This window comes from Scyliorhinus torazame, chromosome 9 (genome assembly GCF_047496885.1).
Source record: "Scyliorhinus torazame isolate Kashiwa2021f chromosome 9, sScyTor2.1, whole genome shotgun sequence".
Taxonomy (NCBI): domain Eukaryota; kingdom Metazoa; phylum Chordata; class Chondrichthyes; order Carcharhiniformes; family Scyliorhinidae; genus Scyliorhinus; species Scyliorhinus torazame.
The window spans coordinates 230,841,778-230,862,444 of NC_092715.1; the positions used below are offsets into that span (position 1 = coordinate 230,841,778).

Below are 20,667 nucleotides of genomic sequence, written 5' to 3' on the forward strand. Positions count from 1 at the left end.
CTTCCCCAGAATGTGCTCCAATTATCCAAGTAACTGAAACCCTGGGGCTGGTTTAGCACACTGGGCTAAATAGCTGGCTTTTAAAGCAGACCAAGGCAGGCCAGCAGCATGGTTCAATTCCCGTACCAGCCTCCCCGAACATGTGCCGGAATGTGGCGACTAGGAGTTTTTCACAGTAACTTCATTGAAGCCTACTTGTGGCAATAAGCGTTTTTCATTTCATTTTTCATTTTCAAACCCTCCCTCCTACACCATCCCTGTAGCCACGTGTTTAACTGCACTCACCTGTTCCTCACCTCGCTCGCACGTGGCACTGGCAGCAAACCGGAGATGACAACACGGTCTGTCCTGGCTCTCAGCTTCCACCCTAGCTCCCTAAATTCCTGTTTTACATCCCCGTCCCTTTTCCTACCCATGTCGTTGGTACCGATGTGTACCACGACTTGTTGTTGCTCCCTCGCCCCCTTAAGGATCCTGAAAACACGATCAGAGACGTCACAGACCTTGGTACCCGGGAGGCAACACACCAACCGTGAGCCTCTATCGTTGCCACAGAACCGCCTCTCTGTACCTCTAACTAGAGAGTCTCCAATAACTAATGCTCTCCTGCTCTCCCCCCTTCCCTTCTTGGCCACAGAGACAGACTCAGTGCCAGAGGTTGTTGTTAGGTTATTTAGCATAATTTATTTGTTTTCTGCAAAGTACTTTGAGCAATGGACATTAGACTTATCACAGGATCATAGAGCTGGACTTTACCTGTACCCGCGGGGGCGAGTCTTTTGCAGGGGTTACATGTAAAATAGGGTGGGTGGTGAGCCCACCCTCTTCCCACTCCCCCTGGGCAGGAGGTGAAATCGGCAACCAAGCCATCATATGTAAATTAATAATTCAAGGTCAATTGAGCTTGTTAATGAGCCAATTGACCCCTGAAAATACGTGGGCGATGCCATAACGCAATCAGACGGGAGTGGGCAGCTGGGCTTTGTTTAAAAAAAATGTTTTTAGATGGCGGGAATGAAGGTGGGTTAGTATCTTTGGGTGGGCTGCCGTTTGAGCATTGGAGGTAGCCCACATAAGATAGAACCCCCCCGCTCTGTTCCTTCCAACCCGCCTGCTCTCCAAAACCCACCACCACCACATTTCCTCCCTAGGAGCTGGCCAAACACTCACCACCCCAGGCTTACCTCTTTCTAGGATCCATTTGGCCTTTTTCTAGGTGCTGGTTGGCACTACCGAGACTGTTGGAGCATCTGGCCAATCGAATTGCCTGACAGCTCTCTGAGAGTGGGACCTCCTCCCCACTCTCTGCCAATTAAGCCTGCCCACAGAATGCTCTAGCTATGGCTTGTGCTGACATGGAACAAACCAGCCTCCAGTCGATTTTCCTTCCGGTGATGGGGGTGAGGGATTTTGGGGGGGGAAATGGGGATGCAAGCTGTCTGCCTCCCTGAAATATGAAGCCCATAGAATCAAAGTACAGAAGGAAGCCATTTGGTGCATCATTCCCTAATTTCTAGAGCTCTTATAGAATCCCTACAATGCAAAAGGAGGCCATTCGGACCATCACACCTACACCGGCTCTCTGAAAGACCACCCAACCAAGGCCCAATCCCTCATCCTATCCCCATAACCCCATCTAGGGGCAATGTAGCATAGCAAATCTACCTAACCTGCACATCTTTGGACTGTGGGAGGAAACCGGAGCCCCCAAAGGAAACCCATGCAGACACGGGAAGAACGTTCAAACTCCACACAGACAATGAGCCAAGGCCGGAATTGAACCTGGGTCTCTGGCGCTGTGAGGCAGCAGTGCTAACCACTGTGCTACCGTGCCGGCCCCAACTTTTAACTAGGATAAGCAAAGCCTCACATGGACGTGATTTTAACCCTCCACCCACCCCATTGTACCAGTGCACCTCCTGCTATTCCCAGAGACTATTGGAGCAACTGGCCAATCGAATTCCCTGCTTCTCTAAATATCTATTTCAATGAGATATATCTGATGGATTTCATAAGTTTGATTGACAAAAGCTTCAGATTACAATATGTGATTTGTAAGAAGAGAAAGTGGCAATTGGACAAAGTGTGCTCCTTTTGTCAGATTAACTCATATCTATTTTCTCACTATATCGTTCAAATCACTTCTCTCTCAAGGAGGCCAGAAACTGTCTCTTAAGCCCATTGACATGTGGTCATAAATGTGTTTATAACCATGACATCCTTGTCCCTCTCTTTTTCAGTAATGTAGCCATTTCACCCCATCTTCCCCATCTCTGATCCTCTGACCCTGGTCACTGGTTCTTTTCCTGTCCCTATGCTTTATTGTTAGCAGCTTTGCCTTCAACAACCTATCTCCCAAACTGGGGGATTGCCTTTCTAAATCCTTTCCATGTCCGCTCATGCAAGAGCCTCCTTAAAATTCCCTTCTTTAATTAGCTTTTCAGTCAGCCAATGTATTATCTCCTTCATTGGATCAGCATCTTGACTTACGTTTTTTTATAAATTTGGAGTACGCAATTTTTGTTCCAATTAAGGGGCAATTTTGGCTTGGCCAATTCACCTATCCTGCACGTCTTTTTGAGTTGTGGGGGTGAGACCCATGCTGACATGGGGAGAATGTGTAAACTACACATGGAATGTCCCGGGGTGGGATCGAACACAGTTCTCGGCGCCAGTGCTAACCACTGCGCCACTGTGCCGCCCTAACTTCCGGGTTGACACTGAGCCAAAAAGGGTCTTTGGGATGAGTGGGGGTCATCATTGGGTGTATGACGGGCTACAGGGACTGGGTAGGAGGGGTACACTGAGTCAGAACATTTTCCAGATCCTCAAACCCAACCAAGGCCTGGAAAGTTGAATTTGTGTTCCGAGTGGAGGGGATGGAAGCTGCATTAGAAGTGAGGCACCCAGCCCTGAACTGAGTATCCAGGCTGCCAGGAGTGGGGGGCAGCTAGGCAGAAAGCCTGCCTTTGTGCACCAGCAATTTGGTGAAGTTATTGAAAAGATTAACAAAACAAACAACAGCCCTCACCCTTCACCCCCTCCCACACTTCCAATGCCCCATCCATGCCAACTCATGCCCCAACTTGTAGCCTCTGATACCCCATGCCACTCTATGCACCTCCACCCATCCTATATGGTCCCTCATATATACAATGAAAGCCCACGCCTCCAAATCATCCCCATGAGCCTTTATAGTCCAGTCCCAACTCTTGCCAACCCATGCCCCACCCACAAACCTTTCCATTCCTCCCTCCTTTCTATTTCACCTTGTATCAAGGGAACACTTCAGGAACCATGCTGACATATAATAAATTCATGTGTCTATTGATGAAGTCACTATTTTTAAAAACTCCTCATTGATTAAGAAACATACTCAATACATTGACATTCCTTCAACATCTTTCAACTAATCTCCAAAGAAAACAAACATTTCTAATCTACAATCACTTAGAACTGTCACTCAAATTGCACACTTAACATTCACACCACTGTGATAATGTTCGGATGTAAAATCAGTCATGCAGCACAAATCCTGCAATGATAGTCCTCAGACTGATTAGGGTTAGGGTTAGACAGTGAATTATCAACACTTTTAAAATGCCATACTTCTTTTGCTTAAAACTCATCAGAGTTAAGTCCCTTGACAGCTTTGTCAGTTCCAATGAACTTTGACAGTCCCACTATGTTTTGACAGTTCTTTGACAGATTTTACAGTTCTTTGACAGTTTTAAGGTTCCAAAGAGTTAATGCACTTTCCATGCACAAGCATGTCTATTTTTAATAATCCTAAATGGCACCTGACCTATTCAAAAGGGTATCAAACCTCTCCCAAAGATGTCCTGGGACCGTATTCAAGGGGGGGGGGGGGGTAACCGTACCTTTCCAAAAGGGTACTCTGGCTAGCCAGGTGAAACCGCAAGGTTCATGCCTGCTCGTTACAGATCAAATTTGCACACTTTGGGTTTCAGGCTCCTACCACGCCAAGATCAACATTACAATGTAAGGGGAATCAACAAAATTATACTGTATTTATACTCTTCTCATACAGTATAAATGTCTTGATTTTCCTTGTGATGCAGTCTAGTGAATGTTCCGGTGAGGACAAGACAAAAAGCTTTGACAAAAACAATCTTTTTTTTAGTAATATTAAAATTCTTTCGTGACATTGAACATTTTCAGTTAAGCCACCTCACATTCACTTCTTTTCCAAAGAATCCAAGTTGAAATACTTTAACTTTTCCTCATGACTTAAATTTCTGCTACAGCGAAACACCTTCACTGATGGATGCTGATTCATTGTACATACATATTTCATGTTTCAATATGCATCACTTTAGCTATGTACATTAATATCCTTTAGTTTGTCTACATAATTTGTGTGTGTCCATCAATTGCCTTTACACTAATTATCTGGGAATATCTTGGAATTGTTAATTAATTTTCTTCTATTTTTATAGTGATGATGAATACTGTGAACGCTGGTTATTGTTCACCAGAGATATTTAAGAGCCTTTTCTGCTGTCTATTGTCAAGTTAGTTTTCAGTCTGACTGAATAAATTTAATTTGTTCCATAACACTTTGTGCCGAGGAGGGCGAGGCCCTGATTATCATAAATTTGAATTAATTTAAATATGCTAGAACAGATTAACGCCATTGCAGGCGGAAATCACTACTGGTTTCCAAAACAGAAACCAGTTGTGATGACCATACCAGAGGCTCGGAGGTGAGTATAGCCCCTGGATGGTGAGGGACATGGCTGGACAGTGCACACTGGTACAGCCCCCTGGCACCCTGTTTGCACTGTCGGGGGTGAAGCCTCCAGCAGACCCCATTGGAGGGGTGGATTCCCACTATGTGGGGATGCCAGCGATGCTGGGTGGGTGATGGGGGGCACTGAAGCCCCAACGTCAACGATGTTAGGGGTGGGAGACACTGAAGTCCGATGCTGGTGGTGGGGGAGCAGGGCCTTTACTTAGAGATCAGGGCACCCTTTAAAAACGGTGTCCCAATCTCTGTAGAGCCAGACAAGTCGGCTCTGAGGCCCCACACCACCAAGGTGACATGGCAAAATGCACTCCCACACTTTTTTTTAATAAAGTGTCAGAAAACCTGGAGAGAAAACCTGGCAAACACGCCGGTTTTCAGTCAGAAACTGACCCTTCGATATTTTGGGGGGAAATTCCACCCTTAATTTCCATTTAATGCAGTATTTTCTCATAAACTGCATCCATTGACGTAGTTTGCTACTCAAAGAATTTTGCTGGATTACTAAAACATGAATTTCTACTTCTAAGTCCACACAGTCTATTTCTTATAAGGTCAATATACTTTAAGCAAGACACAATTGTTCCTGAATGTATTTCACACCGTGGATGTTAGGCTAATTCTGTAATTCAGATAACAATTGGAATAGCAATAATTTTTTTCAAGTACTCTGCCACAACTCTTGTATTATTTGAGCTCCTTCTAACTAATAATTAGAATATCATGCAAGGTTATTCATTTATTTGCTTAAAAATACCACGGTTTAGCCCATCTAAGCCAGGTGTCCAGTTGACACTTTTCCCTTGAGTTTCTCCCCAGCATATGTTTTACTGACCTCAACATATGTTGTAGATTCCTGAGGTGAAATGATTGGATCTGGTATTCGTCCACAGTTTCTTTCAGTGAAGGCTGGTATTGACAATTTTCTTCAATGCTTTAATGAATTATTGATCTGCTATAATATTTATACTTATCCTTCAAAGTGCCTGTCTGGTGTCTACTTCTTATGTAACTGAAATATACTTATACCCTTTGTGCTGTTGTATTTTCCCAGTTTTATTCATTTTGGTTGACTTTTTGCACTTTCCATTCTCCGCCACACTTTGGTATTTCCATCAGAAAATCTAGCCTGTTACAAAATCCACCAGGAATTGCAAACATAAGGTGGTCCGATGAGGTTAGTCGCCTCTCACCCCACGCCTGGCTAAAAGGTTGGAGAGAGGGGAGCTCACCCACAATCCTGACTGCTGCCCAGTGCATAAGTATTACACTCGGGGGCAGCATTAATTACTTGTAGGTGACACTTCTGCCCCTATCGCAGGAGTAAGTCCTGCCTTATAGAGTTAATAGACAGTCGGATGACCAGGAACTCTGTAGTCCCAGCAGCAACTGGCGGAAGCAGACGCCACTGCTGGGACGACTGCCAGTCTCAATGAAGAGGAGCTGGGATTCCGAGGTAACCCCAGGCTATCACCGAGACCTACCTTGAGAAGGCAGGCTAAAGGAGGAAGTATGACATTTGGGGGAGAGCGGAGCATGGGTGCCTCCGGTGGACACACGGGACAAAACAGGTCCCCTTATGCTTGCCGAACACCAGCCCATGCAGCTAAAGCTGCCGGGTTCCTGCGTGACATGGACCTCTCCCTTCCATGGGTAAAGCACCTTTAGGGGTGGGATAAGGCCCATAAATTACCATTAATTGGCCACTTACTGGCTTCAATTTTCCCATCCAATGACAGTTCCATCCCCCATATAATTTCAGACAAGTTGAGGACGGGTGGGTAGCCGTTGCATTTTACAAGCCCCTTGTCTTCCAGCAGGTGAGCGTAAAATCCAGCCCGGTGTAACTTTTCATTCTCTAATTCTGATTCTCATTTAATTCTTCTTGGAATTAATTTCACAACCATCACAGCTTTCTCAGCTGAAGTCTCGAACACCTGTGCTAATTTTAGTGTCGGCCTTAGTTTAAAAGACACACAGTCGTTGACCAAAGATTATGGGATGGCATGACATATCACTGTTACCTTGTTCTTTTATTCTCCCCATATTTTAATCCTTATTTTGGGGATTTTGTCACTGCTGGCAAAAGAAAGATTGATTGCTTATCTCTAGCTACCCTTGAGAAGTGATGGTGAGCCATTTTCTTGAACCGCTGCTGGCTGTTTGGTAAAGGTGTTGCCACAATACTATTAGATAGGGGGTTGGATTCTCTTCCGGTGGGATGCTCCGTTTTTGCCAGCAGCCCGGTGGGTTTCCGACGGCGTGGAGATACCCCACAATGGGAAATCCCATTGACCGCCCAGCGAAATGGAGCATCTCGCCGGCGTGCTGAACCACAAATCTGGTGCGGCGGGACAGAGAATCCAGCCCAGGGAGTTCCAGAATTTTGATATAATGACAATGAAGGAACGGCAATATATGTCGAAGTGGGAATGGTATGTGACTTGGAAGTGATGGTTTTTCCATGCACCTGTTTCTGTAGGTGGTGGTGTTCTACTATTTGGGATTTTCATCAGTGCATCTCAGAGGTAGCACAGATTGTAGACATGGTACACAGACTGATGTTTCGGCTAAGATTGTTAATCAGTATTGCTTAACTGCTGAATATCAAACCTAGTATTTACTTTGTGTAAGATTAAGAAGCAATCAAAGTAACTTTACACACAATTTCATAGAGGGTTTTCCCTTCCGTACCTGATTGTCTCCCCTCTGACATATTAAAATTACTCTTAATCATTATCATAGCCTGACAAACGCTCCCTGCTTAGTTTTAACTAGTAGTCAATCATACTTGGTAGATTTTATGAATAGTCTGTTCCTTATTTTCTTTTTATCCAGATGCTACTGCCATCTTTGATATTACTGTTAAACCCACCCTCTTGAATACTATGCTGAATGATTGCTACACTGCTGAGGCACTGCCTTTAAATTACAAACTTAAAGGGAGGAATAAAATAACAAGGAAGCTAATGAAACTAATGATAATTGTGAGGAATATAGAAAATGCAGTGGGGAGGTGGGAGAACAAATTGGAAGGTCTGAAAGGAAAGCTGTATAAAGGTTAGTGGATGATGTAAAAGCAAAGATTAAAAGCTTTTCAGGAGACAGAAGGTTGGAGAGTAGTTAGCAAGGATATTAGTGGATGGTGGGGATTCTCCTTTGCGAATCCGTCCCGCTACCGCTGCTAGCGAGGGTGGAGAATTTGGCGCACCGTTTGCTAGCGGCAGGATTCTCTACTCCCGCTGCTTGTCAATGGGATTTCCCATTGAAGCCATCCCAAGCTGCCGGGAAACCCGTGGGCGAATGGACGGAGAATTCCAGCCAATGCGTGATGTTGATGCTCCGGAGCACATAAAACAATTGGAAATTGGTTCTGGGAAAAATAGGCGGAACTGCAGATATATAAGAGATGTGAGTGGAGATAGCAGGTGCTCTGGCCACCAGTTTCCAGTCTTAATTATGAAAATTGTGCTACGGAATTGGAGAGTAGCCAGTGTAATACCTTTGTTTAAGAAGGGCGAGAAGGATAACAGGCTAATAGGGCATCATTGGTCTCGTGCCAATTGTGGGCAGCCATGCAGAATCCAGAATTAGAGATGAAATTATTTAGCAGGGTATGGTAAAATATTGGCTGCTGAACAAAGAATTTCAAATCCATTTTAAAATATCTAGTGTGGATTTTTACAGCCCCTCCCGCTGCTGGGAATTTTCAGTCTCACCATTTTGGAATGGCTCACTGCATTTAACCCCCTCCCGCTCTCTCCTCCATCGCTACAGGGCTGTAAAGTTCCGCCTTGGAAATAAAAAGCTGCTGTCTGTAAAAGTAACCATGAAGCTATAGGAATGAAAACCTGTTCCCCAATGCGGTGGGGGGGGGGGGGGGGGGGGGGGGTGGCGGGGGGTTGGTCCAGAGATTGGGGCATAATGAGCTGAACTGAACTCATCAGTGCAGGAAATAAAGCCCAAAAAACCGGAGATGGGACTCGGTTTCTCCCCTCCCCCGATAAATCCAGAATGTAGTATGTATTTTGTGTATGTATTTTAGGGTGTTCAATTATCTCTTTCACAAGATGTTTGTTTGTTAGAAAAACTTAGGTTTATGGCTTAAGCCAAAATGTTTCAGCATGGGCAGACTATTGGCAGAAAATAGGATCTGAGAGTCGGTGCTCGTTTGAAATTTGTTAGTAATTTGGTCTTGGGATGGTCAGCATTACTGTAAAATCTGAGTGCATATTTGAGTCTACATTTGAGTTATGAGCTCTGGTAAACATTGAGAAAGACTGTAAAAAGAGACTTTAAGAAGTCATAGACAGATAAGTAGAATGGGCAGATCAGTGACAGGTGCAATTTGATATTGGTGAGTAAAAATGTGTATCGGTACTGAAAATACATGGGGAGCAAAACAAATAATGGGAATATGGACTCAATAAAAGGATGTTAAAGGCATGTCCAAACAAAGGAACATGGTTTCAAATGGATAGTTCCATGAAACTTGCCTGCAAGTAGGTAAAACAGGCAAAATATAAAGGGAAGCAATTTATACAGACTGTATAGTTGATTGCTGGGAAGCATGGCGGGATTCTCGGCCGGTCAATGGGGTTTCCCATTGTGGGGCAGCCCCACGCCATCGGGAAACTCCCGGGTGCTGGCAAAAAGGAGAATCCCGCTGGCGGAGAATCCCGCCCCATGTTTCCCGGGTGTTTATTTGCTGTAACCTGTTTTGATACATGTTTGTAATAAAATACATTAAAAAAGCAGAACAAAATCGAAACAGAACAAAATCGAAACAATGTGCGGGGTTCTCTGGCCTCCGAGACTCGTGTTTCCCGGTGACAGGAGGTGGTGCGCCATTTGCTGGTGGCGGGATTCTTTGTTCCTGCCCCTTGTCAATGGGAATTCCCGCCCCTTGTCAATGGGAATTCCCATTGAAGCCATCCCATGCCACCGGGAAATCCACAGGCAGAGTTGTGCTGCCGACAGAGATTTCCACCGTCAGTGAATGGCCAGAAAATTCCAGCCAATAGCCTTTTGGGATTTTATATATAGGATCACAGAATAAAAGATCAAAGTAACAATGATATTTTTGTACAACATTGAGTTAGACGATAGTTAGATTTTTGTATTCTCTATTATAAAATGCACATTAAAACCATAAAGAACAGACAGTAGATGATGCCAGAGGTGGAAGATCAGCCATGAGAAGAGACTTAAGGCACTGAGGGTATTTCCACTGGGACAAGGAAGGCTAAGAACAGAATTAATGGAGATGTTTTAAGTTATAAAGGATTATTAGAGTGAACAGGAAAAGGTTATTTCCTCTGATAGGGTATCAGCAATGAGAGATCATCCATTTTGCATTGTCACCAAGAGAGTGAGAAGAGCGATAGGGGAAAACTGACTGCTTTCCCACAGGAAGGTTTTGAATTTTTAATGGGAAATTGGAGAAATATTTGAGCAAAAGAAGGTACAGATCTAAGTGAAGAGACCATTGGTGTTAAATTGCTCTTACAAAGTGATGGGACAGACATGATGGACTAAGTATCCTAGTCCTGTGCTATGAATCTTTTTATGACTTAAGTGTAACGGTTTACAAAACAGATATTAGTTATTTGACTTTCCAAATTCTTTAAAATGAATGACACATGATTTTGCCTGTAATTGTGGCTAAATGTCATATTTAGGGAAGAATTAGCCTGTCCTGTGGCAGGCAGCGGACAGAAATATTTAAACTGATTTTAAAAATGTTGTTGAAACCGTTCACTTTATTAGCCAAACTGAGGTGTATTGAAATAAAAAACATAAAATCACAGTAGTATTAAGTACTCAGCAGGTCAGTCGGCATCTGTGGAGGGAGAAACAAAGTTAAAACATTCAGGTCCATGATCTTTCATGAGGACTATGGCTGAATTCTACAGGAGGTGGGGGGTGATGTGTATCACTCGTCTGTTGCAAGACATGTCAATCCTGAACAGACCAATGCTAAACAAGGCCGCCCTTAATAATAATTATTGTCATAAGTAGGCTTACATTAACACTGCAATGAAGTTACTGTGAAAATACCCGAGTCACCACATTCCGGCGCCTGTTCGGGTACACAGAGGGAGAATTCAGAATGTCCAATTCACCAAACAAGCACATCTTTCGGGACTTTGTGGGCGGAAACCGGAGCACCCGGAGGAAACCCACGCAGACACGGGGAGAAGGTGCAGACTCCACACAGACAGTGACCCAAGCCGGGAATCGAACGTGGGCCCTGGAGCTGCGAAGCAACAGTGCTAACCACTATGCTAACCACAATGCTACTATGCTACCGTGCTGCCCATAAGGAGTTGAGGGTGGGACTTCTGGCCCTCAGTGGGAGGGGAACGGGGTGCCTGCCCTTGAGAGCTGCCAGCTGATTAGATTGACATTCAGCTCCAGCAATCCAAACAGTGCTAGAACTCAGCAGTGAGTGCTGCTAGGGCTGCAATTAGTCCCCAGGATGAAGAGGACACGGCAAGGAAAGTCCCAGGTTCTGGACAGGGAGGGACCGGGGATCGGAGGGAGTGGGGTACAGGGTGCTTCGTCGGAGCTGGGAGATATGTTTTGGTGGGCAGACAAAAAATATTTGCCAGATGGGGGCTACCTCGGATACGCACAGGATACGCCCCCCCCCCCCCCCGAACAAAGGGCATATCACCGTTCCTCCCTGCCGTGTAACCGGTTGGATTAGAAAAATGGCCTTCCAATGGCCACCCGGGTGGGCTGCCAATTTTGTTGCCCTCCAACCTACAGGGATCGGCAGGAAGGTGATAGGCTATCCATCCAGAATATTTTACCAAACCCCCCCTGCCAAAACACACCTGAGGATTGGGGGGAGGGGGTGGGGGGGGGGGGGGGCGCGGGGGGGGGGGGGGGATGGGATGAAGGTAAAATGCTGCCATAGGTTTCGTTGAAATCCTTCAATATAACTCAAGCTTGTGGAGATGAATGTGCCTGAGTGAACAATAGCCTAGGAATGGATATTACCAACATTAATGGGAAATTGCTTGATGTATTAATGCAATATTCCTTTGTGTGTTAACGTAGTCCAGTTAAAATGAATAGTTCAACACCTGTATTTAAATAGCTGTCAAAGGAATATTATACAGAATATCTTAGACTATTCATATCAGCAATAACTTCTAAGTTACTAATTTAGTAGTTAATATGTTGTACGTAAATCAAGTATATGAATTGATTGATCTGGTATCAAACCTACAATCCTAAAATAAGCTGAATTTATTTACCTGTGTTTTTTTTTGTTTTACAGTCCTGGTACTTGGGCTAGTTTGGTCCCATTCCAAGTGTCAAATGGGACCACCATCCTGCCAACGAATGTTCAGAATTACAGTTTAAACTTCATCAGTGAACCCTTCCTCCAAGCAGAAACAACAAACTGAGGACAACAAAGATCAAAAGTCATCTGTGGATCAAAAAGAAATGTTTTCAGAAACACAGACAAGTGATTGCTGCGTTCACAATCACCAAATTCTTGCAAGCTTAAAATCTGCATAAATGGTATTTCATCAGTGATAGTAAGAGGGTGATTTTAGTCCTTGGATATAAGGTAACAGACCACGTCCAAGAAACCGGCCTTTATTGAACAATGGGATCCACTAGGGGACAGTTGTTTAATTTCCAGATCTGACAAACTTAATACACTTGTTAGCTTTTAGATGTTTAAGAGTTTGCATGTTTAGGCAATTAGTGGGGTTCAGGTATCTATTTTTTTCACTCAGTCCAAGAGTAGTAAAACTACAGCCCAGTCCTCCTGATTGAGGAGGTTTGACTTGTACGATAAAGGCTGGGTGAGGAATGTACATGTAATTTTGTGTTTTCTACAAACTGTTGTCTGAGGGGACAAAAAGCCCACAAAGCACACAATTAGTCTATGCACACTATGCTACTGCAGAAAACAAAACAAAAAGACTTAGGTGCAGTTTTACTGGATTTAGGTTTGACGATTGGCTCACAAACTGTTTCTTGTCACTGAACCCTTTTTCCTTTCACGTAATTAATTAACGCTTAGTATGCAAATCTGAACAGAACAAATTTGATAAAGAGACAGCATTTGGAAAAGCACCATAGTGCGGTTTTAAGCAGTAATAGTCCCTCAAAGTTTCAGATGCTCTGTAATTATCTGAATACAAGAATGAAGCTCACTGATAGTTTTATGTTGCCCTTAAAATATCAGTAATTCTTTAAAAAAAACACTTAAGAGGCAAGTGCAATTTAACATATCTGATTGAGGGGATTAATGTAAGTCCTTGTGCCCTAGGACTCTAAATTGAGGGGATGTAATATAACCTTTTAAATAATTCTGAACAGTTTTTTTTTCGCCCCCGAAGAATGTGTATTAATTAAGGGAAAAAAAAGAATGACACATCCTGCTGTGACATGCTTGCTTAGGAAGGCAATTAAACAGAATTGAAAACACTGCACTTGATTCCTTATACTCCATTACCTCTGTGGAGTTTAAAAATATATAATATATATATATGTATCAGGTGTGTCAGGAAAAAAAAGCATGGCATAAACAGTTTCCACGAACACAAGACACTAACGCGAAAGTGTCTCATGGAAGGTGTTGGTGAACAGCACCGCAGTTTACAAATCAATGGCCACAGGGATGCAGCCGCTAGGTTTTTCGCACTCTACCGAGTAAACACTATTTTTAATCACAGGGTGCCGAGTAATGCATGGTGCTTCTCTTGCACAGTTCGCCTTGCTATCTGCCCGATAGTGCTAGTGGCAGGACTCCAGTGTGCATGGCAAGTCAATTTTGCCTCTTCTGTTTCTCTGTAACTCTAATAGATCTCTCCTTGATTTGCACGAAGTTATATAGTCCACATTACGTGCCTTGCCTTGGAAATAAAACAGTGACATCACTGCACACGTTTGCTGCATATATTATAGCTCATCCTATGAAATCTACCATTTGTATGAAAAAAATTATTTTGTACTCCAGAGGACAGTGTGACATCACTAATTGTCGATATTCAAATACTTTGACTTTGTTATCTCATTTATAAAGCATATCATGGCTGTGTATAGTTGGTGCTTAAAATTTTTAATCAGCCAGTAATATTTTTCAGTATTTTTGGCAAGTTTTTTCTATTAATCTTTCATGTTTTTCATCTTTCAATTACTTGTTTGGGGGTTTTTGAACTTGTAAGAATTATGCAATACCAAGTTTTGTCTAAATAGGTAAAGCTTTTAGCTATATTGATTATCACAAGTTAGTATGCAGATTAGCTGATGTAAGCTTTTTTTTTCCATTTTAATTGACCAAAGTTGGCGCTGCTTTCTATGCAGCATGATAGGTCCTTACAAGATGGTTAGGGGAGGATGTTTTGGGGAAGGCGGACTTTTCTTTAAGAACTCCACAGCACAGCCATTCGCCAAACACAGGCTGCAAAGTAACTATTCTTTCGACTGTGACAAACTTTCAACTTGGCCCTTCATTTGACTTTCCACCTGGGGTGCAAGATTAACTCATTAAATTTTTAAAAATTAAAATGTTGTCATTTTCACAGGAGACGGGCTTGACTTGAGCTTCAATATTTATTGAGGAGCTAGGATTTTCTCTTATGGAAATTTTACTTTGGCAGAGCTCTATGCTTCCGCTGATCCCAGAACCCTGAAGCAGAACTATGGGTCTTAGATCTTCCTTTCATGGTCCAACACAAGTGACTCAATAAGGCCATTTCTCCTCTTTACCCCGGACGTAAATAATTGTATCCAGTCACAAACCAATCAGTAGTGCTTCACACATGAAATTATCTGACTTTTGCCTCTCTGCTGTTCTGCTCAATTCAGAACAAGGTGAACTTCTTCCACTATTCCATAGGGCACAGGAATTTGACTTAAAGAGATTGGCTTTTATTTCCTCGGTATCATCGGTTGCTGGCTGTTGAGTTTTTACCATTCAACCATAGGCCCAATCATCAGGAGCAATAAAAAATACAGCTGAATTTGTAAACTCAACGTGATATTAAAATATAATTTTAAATATTTTAATCACAGACACTGCTTATTAACCCTAAACTGAATGCAAATCTATGTTGTTTAATTGAAATTACAGTACTAGCAAATATCATAAAATACAAATCTCAAGGCAAAGTTTTCTTAACGTCTCTTAATTTAAAAAAAAAACCTACTTAGAAGTATGTTGAAGAACTTGCTTCAACCTGTTTTATCCCATTCCAAAATGTTTGTGTGAGAAAAGAGCGCTGTTACCCCTTAGGATAATGAGAAGGCAGTTTCCTGAGAACTAACTAAAAGAGATGGGAGGGGTTTGCAACTCAAATCAAGTCTCTACCCTCCTCCTTCACCAGAAGGCCAAATCTGAAAAATCGTAGCCACCCCGTTCTATATGCACTGTTTCTGCCTTTTCTTGAAGTGCTTTGCAGTCTTGGCCTTTGGTGTTGTCACTGAAGTGCATTACCCCAGAGTGATTTGAAAGTGTAGGCGCAATAGGCTGGGGGGGAGGGGATGGGGGGGGGGGGGGGGGGAGCAGTGTAGGAGACTTGTATTGGAAAGAAAATCTGACAAAACAAATATCTATAGCAATAGCTGTGGGAGTATGATTGAGGCACGGCAGCTCATTGAATAAGTGTTAGTAGATTTGTTATGGTTATGTAATGTGAGGGGAGACAAAGAGGAGTCTTGAAAATGAGCCACCTGCCTTGCAGACTAATTTGTACACTGTATAGTTTTGTTAAGAACATTTTAAAGTAATTACCCTTTTTTGTAATGCAAAAATTTTTTTAATGAGTTAATTGGGGGAAGAAATGATTATACTGGCTTTTGAAAAAGCAGTTTATTATGCCATTTTTAAGAGAAAGAAAATCCTGTCTGGAAACTGGACTTGAGTTAAAACTCTCCAGTTACCTAATTTATATATTAAAAAAAGACTGTCCATATGGTGAGCTTGTGTAATCCTATGCTTGAAAAGTGTAGGTTCCTAATTTTTAATCCAGTTTTAAATGGAGAAAAGTTATATTTTATGAAGGTTATTTTGTTGTATTTAGTGTTGAAAAGGTTGGTTTTCAGAAACATTTCATAATGTCGGAAGGAATACTGTCTTTTTTTAAGTGTGTATGGCCTCCAGTAAAAGTTTGTGTGAGTTTAAGTGTTGGTATTTATGATTAGAGTGAAAGTGCACAAGCGGTTTGGCAACACATCCAGTACAGGCATCCCAACCAATGAATCCACCCAGATAGGATTCCTGATTGGTCACAGTTGTAGCCGACTGCAGTACTCTGGGAACCTATCTCGGGACTCTTGGCTGTGACACTGGTAAGGAGTTTGTTTTTGTTGCACACCAGTGCGTTGCACTTGCACCAGACAAAGATTACGGAAAGATATCCCATATACAGTGTACAGTATTCTGTTTTTGAAAGGACAATGCAATGTTGCTGGCAGTTAGGTCCCAAGACGGATACCAGACATGGTTTACATATTCCTGTTAAAGTCTGCTGCTGATCGTAACCAGCTGTGTGCTTCGCCAATCTTCTTCCATTTTGATAGCAAAATTTGGACCCGATTTTCTTTAATATGTAGCACATGCAAATTCAGTAGAAAGAAACGAAGAAAACCGAGGAAGAAAAGCGCTATTTGATTCTTTCACATTTGCAATGTTTAAAACTGATTCCACACATACCTTCAAACCAAATTAGACCTTGAACATTTTTTCTTTATATTTTATTCTTTTCGAACATGCAGTTGGCAACTACACAGGCTTCACTGGAATATGCAGCAGGACAGGCTACATCATTGGTTTAATAAAATAAAAGGAAGCCCAGACCACGGATGTTGCTTTCTTTTGACCTGTATAAATGACATTTGTACTATTTCCCTCTCGGCGGCAGAGGGTATGATGCAGGTGCCATGGCAGCAACTTCTTGTACTGTTTCCATCCCACAGCACTTTTGCTAAATTGTTAATAGTTAAAAGGGGACTTGTTGGAAATGGTCAATTTTCACCTTTTTGTTGCAATTTTTTTTCCCTACAGGATGTATTTAATAATAAAAAAAGAAAAAAAAAGTTGCGTTAGGTATGAGTCTCTGGAAATATCTGTGTTTTAAGAGTTTACTGTATGTTTCAATTTGTAAAACTGGTCTCAGTGTCAGTGGTGACACTCACTTCCCTAAATTATGCCGAGCTACTCTGATAAAAGCAGCATTTTCCAATCAAATCAACATTAAGTTAGGGTCAGTTGAATTTATTTTATTTGCAGACAATATATGAGATTTTCTTTGGTAACTATAGACAATTATAAAGGTCCTTCTGACCACTTAACTGAAAGGACTGGCTTATGATACAAGACACTTTAGTATTATAGCAATGACAAACTCCACTATGAAATATTGGCCAATAATATGTTGCAGCGTGTAGGTTAGTCATGGCATTTGCTTTTGTTCCACATTACAATCTACATTTAATAAAAGCAAAACCTGCTGGAAACACTTAGCATCAGTGGAAAAAAGAAAAATATTAATGTTAAGGTAGACCCTCAGAGGCCTGACGAAGGGTTACACCTGAAATGGTCCTTTGTTAATGTTCTGAGGAAGAGATAAACCTGAAACAGTCCATTGTCTGATTTCTCATGATCTCCTAAATGTTTCAGCATTTTCGATATTTGTTTCAGATCTCCAGTATCTGCAGTAGTATTTGATTTTCCTTTTATTATCTGCGTATAATACACACATCAGTAGGTTCAAAATTAAATTTGCACAGTGTAGATTAATTGTTAATGCCTAGGAATTCTAAAACAGTCTCACAAAAAAGGCATTGTTTCTGTTTTAAGCATCCCTTTCTCGGAATGACAGGAATCAAACTTTAGTTGTCAAAGAAAACAAAACGTGATTTAAAAAAGGACATGGTTCTGAGAATTTTCACATTCTTGTGTAGATGTGACATATAAATATGTCTCATTAGATACAGTACAATTGGTTGGGATCTTGCAGGGTGAGTAGTTTTGTTCGGTAGACTATATAAGTAAGTATAATGCACATGCTAGGTAGACCACACCCTGACACAAAGTAATTTTTTCTCCTCCAAAATACTCCTCCATACAGCAAATCTCAGCACCCCTTTTGCCTGCTAAAGTCACAAGGATAACTAGTTCTGATTAAAGTAAAGAGTAAGAAAATTCTTATCTCATGTTGCCTGATTGGACTAAAAATTCCAATCATACTATAGGATTTGTACCATCCATTGCAGTGAAGCTAGACATTTCCAACAATTGCAGGGTCTTTGTGTTTAAGAGGCAACAGTCAGGTCCGCTGACACTGAAACCACTTTCATCACGGAACTGTTGTGTTTCTAAAGAAATAGCATGATGCATTTTTATTATCAAAACTGTGCTGCAGGGACTGATGTGTATTATCAACTGAAGGAATCTTGTTACAGCCCTGGTCACTACAGTAATGTACGTTCCACAAATGGAGACCATGGGATGTGACATTGACTTATGTTAATGCAAAATAAGGATTCGAAACAAAAAAAACCAGCATATGTTTACCAAAAATGTCAAACAAGCAGTGCCTGTTTAATCTTGCAGCCTCTGTTGAGTTCAGTTGTAAATCTATTCATTCAGACAACTTGTTTTCTGCAAAAGTGATCCAACTTGCAGAATATAAGGGTAATTCCTGCCCAGCTGTCAGCTTCCAAGAGCTTGTTTACCTGCTCCATGTTCACAGAGGCAGTTACACATATATATATATTGCATTGATGTGTGTAATAGCCTGAAGTTCCATTTAAGTCTTGACACTGCGCATTGTACAGATATTCTTTTCATCGTGAGTGTGGCTCCCAGTCAATCTGCAAAGAGCTCTTTCCAGATGGGAATTCTGAGAGGATTCTTACAAAGTATTGTAAGAACTTTTTGAGATATTTCTCTTGAGATCAACTTTTGTAGGACTGTGTGTTTCCATAGATACATGATGCTACATTTAGTACAGTAGTAGGTAACAAGTAGTCAGTAAGTGCTTGCTAGCCACGCACCAGGGTTGTTCCATTTTGAAACTTGTGGGGTTTCAATCCTATATACGCAGCGATAGTTGCCAAAAGGAAAAACACAGAAAGGCTACTGTAAGCATGACAGACCGTGTTCTCTGCTGTGCTCCCTGTTTGAGTGCAGGTGTTGGGATGGTTCAAAGCTGCTGAGATCCTTGCAAACGATCAATCCATTACAGGGCCTAAGTCTTCACAAGTTTCAAACTGGTGTAAATTCAGCTTGACTTATGTGATTGTAACTGTTATATCCAGCCTATACTGCTAGCAGCTGCTCATACTGCAGTCAATTACTGGAAGTGGATATGTTTCCTATGCAAATAAAGAAAAAACAGTTTAAAAATAAAAATGAGCTATGCTACAACCATTGGTGTTATGTCTCTGTTCATTTCTGAGTTGATAAGTGATCTGCTTTTAATACAGCTGCACTGGGCCAAGAACTGTTGGTTAATGAAGTTTCAAAGTTTAAATATTCGGTACAAAACCAAAGGTAGCTGTTTCATGTTCTGACTGTAATTAATCTGACTGTAATTTAAGTTGATCAGTAGAAGCATCATTGGGATAGAAATTCATCTTGGATGGTGACATTAAACAGATGGTATTAGGTTGACCCACTTGTCGCACACAGCACCTGATATTCAGTTCCATTTCAGTCACTGGGGTTAATTAGCAGGCAGAAAAGCCAAAAATGCTGCAAATCGTAGAATCCCTACAATGCAGAAGAGTCTACACACCAACCCTCCGAAAGAGCACCCTACCTGAACCCACTCCCCACCCTATCCCCATAACCCCACCTATCGGCACATCTTTTTGTCTAAAGGTTAGGTAGAGTTATGGGGATAGGGCAGGGGAGTGGGCCGAAATAGGGTGCTTTTTCAGAGGGTCAGTGCAGACTCTATGGGCCAAATGGCCTCCTTCTGTACTGTAGCAATTATTCTATGATCTTTGGACACTAAGGGCAATTTATCATGGCCAATCCACATAACCTGCACATCTTTTTGACTGTGGGAGGAAACCGGAGCACCCGGAAGAAACCCACACACACATGGGAGGACGTGCAGACTCCCCACAGACAGTCATCCAAGGCCGGAATTGAACCCGGGTCCCTGGTGCTGTGAGGCAGCAATTCTAACCACTGACACTCTTAAAATGAAGCACTAAACCAGATGTCTTCAACCCATCAAGATAATTTTGCTGAACATCCAGATGTGCGGAATCATAAAAACAGTCACAGAAACATATATAGAAAATAGAAGAAGGAGGAGGCCATTCGGCTCTTCGTGCCTGCTATTTCTTATGATCATGGTTGAGCATCAAGTCCAATACCCTGATCCCACCTTCCCCGATACCACTTGATTCCTTCAGGCCCAAGAGCTATATCTAATTCCTTTTTGAGATTACAGCAGCTGACAATTTGACAATGGTGGGATTCAAACCTACTTCTCCAAATAGACTGGAGACTAAATCCAGCACCCTAGGCCACTGAGCTCAGCATGTCAGGCAGCGTTTGTGGAGAGAGAACCAGAGGGCAGGATTTTTCAGATGGTGTACCCTGCCAGACAAAACATCAGAGGCGAACTCCACCCCACCATCCCCGATGGCCACCCCAAGACCAATGAACATTCTATGGAACATTAATTGGCTAGAGGTGGGCCTTCTGCCCCTATCTGAGGAGAACATCCCACCTTAAAATGGTGCAATAGAGCCTGATTGGGCAGGTGCTCTAGTCTCAATAGTGCCACCAGGTGTGATGGCCACTGCTGGGAAACGTACCAGGATGCAGGTAAGTCTGGGGATCTCCTTAATTGTCTGAAAACCCTCCAAGTGCCTGTTGATTTTTTTCTTCTATGGATTCCAGT

General features: G+C 42.3%; 1 protein-coding gene across 11 annotated transcripts in view; it reads left to right on the forward strand.

The window, feature by feature from the left end:
• LOC140429759 (nuclear factor 1 B-type-like) overlaps positions 1-19,172 on the forward strand; it is a 967,235-nt gene extending 948,063 nt beyond the window's left edge. For all 11 annotated transcript variants that reach the window (XM_072517155.1, XM_072517149.1, XM_072517147.1 and 8 more), the window contains one exon: positions 12,060-19,172. In XM_072517155.1, the coding sequence (XP_072373256.1) occupies positions 12,060-12,189 (130 nt within the window). In that variant the 3' untranslated portion in view covers positions 12,190-19,172. The remainder of the gene's footprint in view (positions 1-12,059) is intronic.
• The last annotated feature ends 1,495 nt before the right edge of the window (positions 19,173-20,667 follow it).